The sequence below is a fragment of the Phocoena sinus genome, chromosome 2, assembly GCF_008692025.1.
Source record: "Phocoena sinus isolate mPhoSin1 chromosome 2, mPhoSin1.pri, whole genome shotgun sequence".
Classification (NCBI taxonomy): domain Eukaryota; kingdom Metazoa; phylum Chordata; class Mammalia; order Artiodactyla; family Phocoenidae; genus Phocoena; species Phocoena sinus.
In genome coordinates, this window is record NC_045764.1 from 152,728,714 (window position 1) to 152,740,165 (window position 11,452).

At 46.2% G+C, this 11,452-nt stretch overlaps 1 protein-coding gene across 2 annotated transcripts; it reads left to right on the forward strand.

Annotated features, from left to right (window-relative positions):
* Window positions 1–168: 168 nt before the first annotated feature.
* Window positions 169–8,118, forward strand: AHSA1 (activator of HSP90 ATPase activity 1). Of its 2 annotated transcripts, XM_032624254.1 has the most exons (9): window positions 169–415; window positions 1,778–1,968; window positions 3,730–3,812; window positions 4,214–4,331; window positions 5,425–5,513; window positions 6,370–6,498; window positions 6,962–7,063; window positions 7,555–7,606; window positions 7,724–8,118. In XM_032624254.1, exons 1-9 carry the CDS (start codon window positions 336–338, stop codon window positions 7,894–7,896), a joined length of 1,017 nt encoding a protein of 338 aa, XP_032480145.1. In that variant the 5' UTR covers window positions 169–335; the 3' UTR covers window positions 7,897–8,118. The 2 variants fall into 2 exon arrangements, with proteins under 2 accessions (XP_032480145.1, XP_032480146.1); XM_032624255.1 differs by lacking the exon at window positions 6,962–7,063 and having other exon boundaries at window positions 180–415.
* The last annotated feature ends 3,334 nt before the right edge of the window (window positions 8,119–11,452 follow it).

The following is an 11,452-nucleotide window of genomic DNA, read 5'->3' on the forward strand; positions in this document are numbered from 1 at the left end:
AAGTGTCCTTTGTGTCTCCACGGGTGAGGAATGACGTGTGAGCGGTAGCATTTCGTGTCTTTTAGGCGATAACCCGAAGGAGTTTGAAGGATCCCTAGAACAGACAGAAGTTAAGGTCCGGCGAGGCGGAACGGAAGCACCTGGTGGGAGGGAGGAGGAGCCGGATGTTGAGGCGGGGAGGGGGCGGGGGCGGGGAGGTGGAGGGAAAAGCAAGCCAGGAGCTTCTGCGGCCGTTTCTAGTAGTTTCCAGGCGCTGCCGGGCGGCTGGGTCCGCGCGGTCCTGAGGCTGTGGCTGTGGCTGCTCGGGAGCTGGTGGCGGCGCGACCGGAGAGCCGATGGCCAAGTGGGGTGAGGGCGACCCACGCTGGATCGTGGAGGAGCGGGCGGACGCCACCAACGTCAACAACTGGCACTGGTGAGGGCCAGCGGGCCAGGCCGCGGGAGCGCTCCGGCCGGGCCAGGGTTGCAGGGTCCCTGGAACCTCGGCCGGGACAAAGCTGGGGCCGAGGCAGCCTTTCCTGCCCGGAGATGGGTGTGGGTCCTTCCTGTTACAGGGGTCCGTAGTCCCAGGTCCTTCCACCCTCCGGCCTCCGTTTCATTGGCGGGGGAGGCGGGGGGACGACATGGAGGGCTGGCGCCCCAGACGAGGGGTTTCAGATATGAGAACAGAACCCCTTGGCTGCTGCATTCAACCTGAGCGGGGAGATGCTTCCCACTCGTGGCCGCAGGAGTCAGTGAGACCCAAACCGCCGTGGATTGTGTTGGGAGACTGCAGTGTTAGTCTCGGGAGGGTTGGAATTCCTATTTTCCGGCTTACGGGTGGAATTAAAGTCAGTCATAGGGGACTGCTGCCTCACTCCAGAAGGCTAAGGTTTATGAACGTGTTCTGCCAGTGCCCAGAGCCCAGTGATGCTGAAGGCGCCGTGGCCTATCACCCGGAACTATTAAGTTAGTTGTATTGTAGCTCCAGGGACTGCCCCTGGTTGCCGGGCATCATGGTTTATAACCCAACCACTCTTAAAAGCCTGCTCTCCTTCATGAAAGCCTCTACAATTAATGTCTTATCTTTTGAGTCAGTGAATTTTGTTCATACTGTCTTTACTGTATTTTACTTTGTTGCAGCTCTTTTTACTGTTGTTTTCTCTACTAGTTAGAAAGTGGGGAGGTAGATAGTTTTTCTTTTCTATATCTCAGCCTGCCTCCTTCCTCTTAACACAGAGTGTTTGACTAATTTTCGTTTGTTTGAAGTGCTGGACTTACATTGTTTTCATGGCTATTTAGAGGGCATAGAATGTGTAGAGCCTTTATAGCATAGCCTGAATTTGACAGGTCAAAACACTGTGCTCATGAGATCAAGATTATTGGTTTATCGTTACTGGACCATTTAGCTCAATACTGCATTCTGTTGGCCCCGTTGTGTGCTCCTGACTTCAGCAAGATGTGCAGTTTCCACTTGGTCAGACGGGGGCGCTGCGTTTAAAGTGTCTAATGCTGACCCCAGCGCCATCATGCTGAGAAAGGAAAGCAGAATTTTCCATTTAGTTTGAAACCACCTCTGTTACAGCAGTTGTCCTTATTGATAGTATGGGACTCCTGGTCTTCCTTTTAGGAGTCCCATACTGTCAATAAGGAGTAACACGTTTGTGGACATACTGGAGTGGGGCTGAGGGTTTTGTGTTCTTTTCCAGCCTCCTTTAGCCTTGGGTGCTCTTGCATAAAGCAAGCAGTTGTATCCTTCATTTGGCTGCTGGTGCATAGCTTTGTTTCTGTTTTGCAGGACAGAGAGAGATGCTTCAAATTGGTCCACAGATAAGCTGAAAACACTGTTCCTGGCAGTGCGTGTGCAAAATGAGGAAGGCAAGTGCGAGGTGACAGAAGTGAATAAGCTTGATGGAGAGGCATCTATTAACAATCGCAAAGGCAAACTTATCTTCTTTTATGAGTGGAGCATCAAACTAAACTGGACAGGTAAGTCTATGCTTGGCTTTTAGGACAGAGGTTAACCGCGTTTTGATTGACCTGTTCAGGAGCCAGGGAGAACAGTTTTTGAGAGGTTATGAACTTTTTTCAAGGGAGATAATGCTGTTTTGGAGTCCTATTGAAAACAGTTTTGGATGCTGAAATTCTTCTGCCACTGTGGGACACTATTAATGGGTTTCCTCTATCAGAGTCTCACAAGTCCCCAGTGATGAAGCAGCTGAGCTGCTGAATCTCTGGACCTGGTCTGTGTTGGGACATATAATGTGACATTTCTCAGACTAGCTATTTCTGCCTCTTGGATGATTTTAAAGTGGGGAGGGGGAGTTTTTTGGTTTTCTTTCTTTTTTTAAATTTTTTTTAACTCTCTCCAGTGTGACCCTAACAGTTCAGAGTGCTGTGGTAATGAAGCTTGCATGTGATTATAACTTGGGTCAGTTTTATTCTCTAGCTTAATGTCCCTTTTGTGAAGATATTAACATAGAATTGGGCCCATGGTTAGATGGTCCTGACTGTTGGGAGGCTGAATTTTAAAAGACAGTAAAGTTAAAAGGGTACATGTATGGGGCAAAGCATGAAATAAATTTTTGTTTCAATAAACATTTCTCAAGTGAATGTTAATAAAGAGGGGAAATGTATTTATCGTCTTTTTTTGTTTTTTAAACTACTAAAGCACAGCAGTCTGGAAGGAACCTTAGGTATCATCTTGCCCAGTCTCCTTTTTATAGATTGAGAAACTAAGGCCTAGAGAAGTAAAGATAAATATGTGTTTTGTGAGTTAACTTTGAAAAACAGTTAGTTCTGCTATAACATGACACATGTGTTTCTAAAGATCACCACAGTACGCAGAATCTCTCAACAAAAACCACAGGGCTTGTCGGGAAGATGGGGGTAGGGACGTGACACTACACTCAAAAGTTTTATCAGAAACTAACACACCGTTGTAAAGCAATCATACCCCAATAAAGATGTTAAAAAAAAAGTTTTATCAGTGATTTTTTTTTAAATTTAGGAATGTAAAAATTGATGGCACAGTTTACACATGTTAAATCATAAGAAATACGTAAATAACATGATAAATACGATGCTTTACCTTGACAAAGAGCTGAAGTTTGCTTGTGAAAGTGGTGTCAGAAGCCTTGAGGCATGTGGGTTGTTGTGAGGTGGTGGAAGGGGAGTCACCTGACATGAGAAGGAGCATTATAACACCACTAGTGGATGGCGTGGCTCCTAACACACAGTGAGCTGAAGTCACTGGCAGACAGATGTTTGAGATGTGTATTTCGCGTATTCCTATACAGCTCCATTCAGCTGGGTTTGGGTTTCTGTGGGTTCACCTAGTGTTTCTCAAGGATTAAATCACATATAAGCAAACATGAAATTCATGTTATGATCAAATCGTCCCTTAATATATCAATAGTATTGGAACAAATTTGTATTTTCCAGACAAGCGTTCTAGCAGAGCTGTCTGTATTGACTGTCAACCAAGTCCTCCTTAGCAGAGTTCATGCTGGTGCCAAATTCACATAATTCTTGGTCCCACACTGTAATAGCACAGCCTCAAGAAATCTGATGGGGAAGGACATTTCAGGGTGGGGGGCAGTGGCTGCATCTGGCATGGCATTCTCTCAGAATAAAGAAGGTCAGTTCAGTTGCCCAAAAGAAGCGTAAGCAGAATAGTAGTTAGCACTCCAGAGCAGAAGAGGAGGAGAGAAGAGAAGGAGACTGATAACATTGCATTACTTTTGACAGGTACCTCTAAGTCTGGGGTGCAGTACAAGGGCCATGTGGAGATCCCCAATTTGTCTGATGAAAATAGCGTGGATGAAGTGGAGGTTTGTGCTTTCTGTTTCCTCATCTGTCTGAGTCTTCCACATCCTCTTATTCTCAGATGAGAAAAATGACCTGTCATTCAACATTACAGGCCAGGCTTGGCCCCAGCATTCAGAACCCCAGTCTGCAGATGATTCTCTAGGTCTTTGGTGCCATCGGGAGCTCCCAGAGCAGCTTGTGCTTATTTAATTACTTTGCTTTAGTGAGTAGTGTGGGTTCTAACATTAGCCGCCTTTGTCTTGGCAGAGAGACCTCGAGAAGGAGCACTCATGGGGATTGTACAGAAACCTCAACCCTCATTTCCTTTGGAAATGTTAGCAGTTATCTGATCGCTCGGCACTGACATTCCACAGTGTGGGCGCCTCGCAAGTTATTTACCACCTACTTCTGGTCTTTCACTCAGATTAGTGTGAGCCTTGCCAAGGATGAGCCTGACACAAATCTCGTGGGCTTAATGAAGGAAGAAGGGGTGAAACTTCTAAGAGAAGCAATGGGAATTTACATCAGCACCCTCAAAACAGGTATCCCTTGAGTACTTATGAGAAGATAGTTTTCCATCAGTCAGATGCTAATTAAGGGGCTTGACAGGTCTTTCTTTGGCAAATGGATAAAAATTTGGGGGGAGGAGGCTTATTTCATCTAAAAATCAGTCTATAAACCTTAAGTAAGGGAAAGATCTAGAGATATGTTGTCTAACGTGTCGGCTGTTGAGCACTTGAAAGGTGGCTAGTCCAAATTGAGATGTGCTGCGAGTACAAAAAACGCTATGGATTTTGAAGACTTAGTATTTAAAAGAAAAGTAAAACGTCTCAATAATTTTTTGATACTGATAACATATTGAAATGGTAGTTAGGATATATTAGGTTAAGTATATTGTTAAAATCAATTTCACCTGTTTGTTGTAACGCTTTAGTGTGGCTACTAGAAAACGTTATATTACATTTGAGGTTGAGATTGTATTTCTGTTAGACTTGCTGATCTAAAGAGTTGGCAGCCCCAGACTCACCACGTGAGCATAGTGTCCTGCACCATTTTTGATGCGCATTCTCCAGGGACATTTAGAGGTTATGTGAATAGTAGCCAGCTCAGTTGTCCCCTAGAATTCTAGTTCTGCCAGTGTGTTCTGATCTTGGCGTCAGAGTACACGTGATCATCAGAGGGCACCGGTAGAGAGGTGGAAACCTTTTTTGGTGGGAACCAGTGCTCTGATGCCATAACTGGTTGTGGCTGTCCTACAGAGGCACGGCAGAGTGGAGAAAGGGGCCTAAATATGCAGCTGTGGGTATCTTGGCACACTCTTGAAGTCTTTGGAAGTGCCACTGCATTCATTGGCTGCCATCCACAGTAGACCTCACGTACACTTAACAAGTCGTGATGCTTCTAATTGAGTCAGGGGTTTAAAATAATCCCAGGGAACATACTGTGTTCTGTAGCATACACTCAGATATCTGTCTGGCATAGATCAAAGTTAAAGACGCTAAAGTGGATTACTCTTCCCTCCCTTGTCGTGACCTCCATCTGAGTTAAGATGGCCATGTTTGTCAAACTACAATGAAACCCTGAGTCTCAGCTACTAAGAAATAACTTCCAAGATCTGGGATTTTATCTTTTCAGAGTTCACGCAGGGTATGATCTTGCCTACAATGAATGGAGAGTCAGTAGACCCAGCCGGGCAGCCAGCACTGAAAACTGAGGAGCACAAGGTAACCCGTGTCCCCATGTGCTGGGGCGGGAGGCCGTCTGGAAAGGGAGTTAAGGCACTGCCTCCTTCATAAGTCTCTATATCAGCTCTTTCTCTCCCACCCTAACCTCTGAGCCAGAGCTGGTGCTTTGTAGAGAGTCCACAGAGTGTAGTTGTCTGTCTCCCCATCTTTAACCTGGTGTTTATTCATTTATAACAGACCCCTTAGAGCAAATGGAAGCCATCAGGGACTTCAGAGTCCGACTGTTGTGTTTAACCCCAGTGAGGAGGTTATGAACGCAGGGTGGTCTTCACCTATATGCATCTTAAGTATTATGTCTACATTTCATACTTTGATACTAAAGGTGTCATCAAGGTATCAGGGGTTATGTAATCACTAACTTCACCTAACAGGAGACTGATCGATTTCACTCCATTTGCAGGGTGAGCAAATATTTTTTCTGGAGTTGGAACTGGTGTGGTTTGGGTTCAGCACTTGGTTTTCAGCCCTGTTGCCCTTTTGTCAGCACACTGGAGGATATTCTGGGGGTGCTGCTTCCAGCTATTTAAGCATAGAAATTCTGCTTGAGAATCACTTGGGGCTCTTCAGAAATACCTTATGATTTGGTGTGCCCTTCAGCAATGGGCTTTTAAATGAGTGTCCCTTTCTTTCACCTAGAGTGGCATTGAGGATTTGCTGGGAAAGTTCTCCTTCTGACTGAAATGCCCGTGCACATAAATTTCCTCTAACTCCCTGGAATAATTAGCCTTGGAGGTGAAAAAGTTTGTGAGAATGAAGAGCAGGGCTATCCCTGAAACCCTGTTAATTGAGGTTTCACCGTTACTCTAAACTGACAATTTCACTGCCACTTCCACAGGCTAAGTCTGCTCCTTCAAAAACCCAGGCAAGACCTGTTGGTGTCAAAATCCCCACTTGTAAGATCACCCTTAGAGAAACCTTCCTGACATCACCAGAGGAGCTCTATAGAGTTTTTACCACCCAGGAGGTAAGTATACTCTTGTCCTTCCAGCTCCTGGCATCTGCTGTCCCGAGTGACTGGAGTTGTGGGCACATCCCCGCATTGTGCGGAGGAAGTGCTGAGTGGAACCGTGAAGCTTTCCTTGTACACTCAGAGGCAAAGGGAAGACACTTTTGTTCAACCCACTCATGAAAGTGGATTCGTCTTCTTTTTTCTCTTTTATGCTAGTTTTGGGTCATGTAAGTGGGAACCACTGGAATCATTCTCGTTAGAAAAGTAAATGGATTCGAAATAATGGCATCCGAGGTTCAGAAAGAGTTACTTGAGTCGAAGCCTGGTCTCCAGTGGAACAGAAAAGAGCCTGAACCTGGTTCTTGGGCAGAGTAGTGTCTTTGGAAGTGAGAGCTAAGGCATACAGGTGTCAGCTGGCACTTCTGGGTCCCACTGAGAGCGAGGGCCATGCATCTTCTTACCTCCTTTTGCTCTGCAGCTTGTTCAGGCCTTTACCCATGCTCCTGCAATGTTAGAAGCAGACAAAGGTGGCAAGTTTCACCTGGTAGATGGCAATGTCTCTGGAGAATTCACTGATCTGGTGAGTACGTGCTTGCCAGGATATAGCTTTTGTCTGGTCAGAAGAATAACATTTCCTCCTTTTCTTTTTCAGCTCTGTAGATAAAATTTAAGGCTGTAATCTCTTTGGTTAGTAAAACCTCATTTTGTTTTTCAAAAGAATGCTACAATTGAATTCTCTTGCTTTCATATAAATTTTTCTTTAGTGGGGTAAAATTGCTTCTTCCTGGAAAAATCAAACATGGAAGAGAAGTTAGATACGTTGGTGGCTTACGGCTTTCCGTTTGTGGCACTGAAATTTCACGTGGGCACAGGTGACTGGACCCAACTTAGGAGTAAGAGGAGAGGCTGTGGCTGATGTCAGTGCAGGAGCTACCAACTCTGGTCCACTTTGTCCTCATCAGTAGTACAGCTGCAGATGATGGGCTCCGTATGAAAGGCAGATGGGTGATGCTTGCTAGGACTGGGTACGTTGCAGTCTATAGTATAGGCTGACCTCTTTGATTATTTTAGATCCCTGAGAAACATATTGTGATGAAGTGGAGGTTTAAATCTTGGCCAGAAGGTAAGCAAGCATATGTATTTATTGCCATTGACCCCGGAACTTTTTCTTTTTCCCTTAGCCTCAGACCCACATGGAAACCCTGGATCTGAAACCTCCTTCCCCTTTGCCTTTCCCCAGGGCACTTTGCCACCATCACCTTGACCTTCATTGACAAGAATGGAGAGACTGAGCTGTGTATGGAAGGCCGAGGCATCCCTGCCCCTGAGGAGGAGAGGACACGGCAGGGCTGGCAGCGGTACTACTTTGAGGGCATCAAACAGACCTTCGGCTACGGCGCACGCTTATTTTAGGAACGGCAGCAGAGGGTACAGCCCACCGAGCACGTCAGTCCAGCCCTCTCCTGACTGGGGCTTGTGACTTACAGGATTGCACCAGCCCAACCACTCACTTGGGGCCGGGGCCCCTCCCCTTCATGTATACCTTGGGTTTGTGCATGTTTTCTGCTGGGTGGGAACAGAGGGTGATTTCTCTTTTATGTGTACATACGCTAAATAAACGTAATTTAAAAATCGTGCATGTCTGGAACCTGTGTTGACGGGGTGGCTGGTATTAAGAGTTCCCTTGAAGGTTTTGAACAAAAAAAAAAAAACAACGGAGGGGTTTTATCTCCGTCTGCATAAGTGTATGTAATTAAGAGGCCTGAAAAGAGCCTACTTCTCACCATCAGGCATTCCTGAGCTCATGTCCTTTCATACTGCAGACTGGCAAAACGGGTCTCTTCCCCTCACTGAGGGAAATGTGGGGTGGAGTTTCCCTGGGGTGAACGGTACCAAGAAACTTTATCGCTGGTCCAGGTGGCATCCACTCTGCATGGCCTCTTGTCCTCTTCCAAGAAGAGGTGATCAACCAGGTACTGGTTTGAGGTGTGGAAAGAGATTCCCCACCCTGTGACCAAGGGGAACTGTGGGCTTTGGGTTTCTGTTCACTGAGCTTCTGTTTATTGAGCGGTTACTATGTACCAGACACTGTACTAAGCAGTTCCCTTGCAGTAGCTTATTTAGCCCCCATAATTTAGCCCCTGTGAAACAGATACTACCATTATTTCTGTTTCACAAGAACCTAGTCCTTGGATTTCTTAACGCATATCCCAGACCCTACAACAGATAATTTAGCAGAGTTGGAATTTGGAACAAGGACCGTAACGGCAGAGCCAGTGCTCAAGTCCAAACCACTGTCTACTGCCTTGTTGTGTTCATCCCTGAAAAGAAGCAGCTGCATTTCTAGCATGTTAGGCATCCTTCCTGGAATAGGAAATTCCAGGCCTGTTGTTAACTCCCAGAAAGAGGAAGAAACGAATATAGAGTATTTTTAAATACCTGGTTCCATTAAGCAAGTTTACTGAGCACTGACGAAGGGGTTCCAGTGGGGTCCAGGTTGCCACGTTGCAGGAAGAGGTAAACTGTACCTTCACAGGGAGGGTCATTTTCCTCGACAAGCCCCGCCCTGGTGACCTCAGTGTGAGTCAGCACCCTCTAATCCAGACACTACCTCCTGCAGTTACAGCTATTTCCTTCATCTGTCCTTGCCTGTTTTATTAGGTGGCAGTGAGGTCTGCAGGCTAATCCAACCAACATGACTTGGCCAAAATGTAATTAAAGTAGGAAATCAGTACTGATCCGGCTAATTTAGACCCCCAATATCCTCCTTTGGCTTGAATTAATCAACAAGTGCTGGGCTGAACTAATTTGCATCTAGTTCGGCATTAGATCTGCTTCCTGGGGCTTCAAACAGAACTTTTTGATAAACTACCTGTGCTCTAGCTTGAATCAAATCAAGGACCCCCTTGGGACTTCCCTGGCAGTCCAGTGGTTAAGACTCCGTGCTCCCAATGCAGGGGGCATGGGTTCTATCCCTGGTCAGGGAACTAAGATCCCGCGTGCTGCACGGCGTGGCCAAAATCAACAAAAACAGCAAATCAAGGACCCCTCCTAACACAGAGACCAGTGACAAAAAAGGACCCCTTTCACACCTGGCGGGAGAGTTACCAATTCCAGAATACCTAGGAAAAATCTGAAGTGAAGTTTCCAAGTGTCTTAGTAATAACCGAAGCACCAGGCAAAGTTCCTGTTATATGACAGCTCGGTAACATTCATATCCCCAGTACTGATGGCTGTTCCAATTTTCACCACTTCCATTTCACTGATAACATTTTGGTTAGCCATCGGAGCCTAAAAAGCAGACTGACAGAGCTAAAAACAGAACTTTGGACTTGGGTTTGAATTGTAAATGTGTCACTTCCTAACAAATTGGACAAATTTCCTCATCTGTAAAATGGGTAGTATAATAGGTACCTATAAGAGCATTAGAGATGGATGTAGAAGCTCTGGCCCCCGGTGGCATGTTACCTGCTGACTTCTGGGCTCCCAGGCCCACACATTTTCCCTTGAGCAGGAATTGATCTTCTGAAAATCTGGTTAATTGGCCAAATTGCAAATCCTAGGCCAAGGGTTCTCCTCAACTAAGAACCACGTGAGGGGAACCTGTTAAATGCAGGAAAGTGGGCTCCACCCCTAGATACTCTTAGTGGGTGTGGGGTGTGGCCTGTGAGCTTACATTTTAATATCCCAGGTGATATTGATACCAGGGGTGGATTTTGAGAAGCACTTCAACATGTTAAGAAAATCTAACTGTAATAGAAGAGCCAAAGAAGCACATCTGGGTCCCTTTTGTGAACAATGAGACAAAGGATCTGAAACATCCTGTCTTCCAAGAGACGAGGGAGGCCAGCAGGATCTGGCAGGTTTGTACTGTTGGTTGTTTTAAACCCTAGTAAGAATTCAATGTGACCAGTCTTTTTGTTTTTTTTAATTTATTTTCGGCTGCGTTGGGTCTTCATTGCTGCGTGCCGGCTTTCTCTAGTTGCGACGAGTAGGGGCTACTCTTCGTTGCGGTGTGTGGGCTTCTCATTGCGGTGCCTTGTTGCAGAGCACAGGCTCCAGGTGCACAGGCTTCAGTAGTTGTGGCACACGGGCTCAGTAGTTGTGGCTTGTGGGCTCTAGAGTGCAGGCTCAGTAGTTGTGGCACACGGGCTTAGCTGCTCCACGGCATGTGGGATCTTCCCGGACCAGGGCTTGAACCCATGTCCCCTGCATTGGCAGGCGGATTCTTAACCACTGCACCACCGGGAAAGCTCTCAACGTGACCGGTCTTGCCTAGCCTAGAACCTTTTACGAGGTAACCCAGAGGAGGAAAAATGGGGCAAAAACAAACATCCAGGTGGCTGGGGCAGCTAAGTTAGAAACAGCTGTGGTGTTCGTGCTGGATGCGTAGCCACGGATGGCTCCTGGTGTCCGGGATGGGAAGAACAGCCAGGTGAGCCAGGACGGCCTACACTGGACCAGAGCGGGGGAGGGTCCTCTCTGATTTCATGGGCCTCTCCTGGCTCTGATACCAGCGGCTCCAGAAATCCTCCCTTTAACAGGGTCAGTGACCCCTCTGTGATTCTTTCTGCTCACACACAGGTGTTCCCTAAGCTGGCAGCCACCTGCACAGCATCTCTCTCTCCTTTGTACAGTTTGAATAAACACCATTTTATAGCTGATCAATGCCCCAGCCCCTTCAAGGCTCCTTTTCAGCCCCCTTTTCTTTAGTTTCTCTCACCTGTGGCCTGATGTGGTAGTAATTTAGCATGTCACTTGGATTAAAAATGGGGCTGGTTAAGTTCAGTCTGGGTAATAGACAAAGCATTAGGTATAGATTAAATTTAGTGTGTTTAAGTGTCAAGGTAAATTATATTAGAAAGGAGGGGAATTAGCCGTTTCCTGTGAAAACAGACTCTGGGATATCTGTATCTTGTTATTTATTTTTTTTAAGTTTCAGCTAAAACATAATTGAAACATTCCTGTG

Excerpts from the sequence above, each read along its gene's own strand:
- AHSA1 (XM_032624254.1), top strand. The coding sequence starts at position 336 with ATGGCCAAGTGGGGTGAGGGCGACCCACGCTGGATCGTGGAGGAGCGG. Across the intron at positions 3,813-4,213 it reads ATAGCGTGGATGAAGTGGAG|ATTAGTGTGAGCCTTGCCAA; the intron begins GTTTGTGCTTTC and ends TCTTTCACTCAG. Across the intron at positions 6,499-6,961 it reads GAGTTTTTACCACCCAGGAG|CTTGTTCAGGCCTTTACCCA; the intron begins GTAAGTATACTC and ends TTTGCTCTGCAG.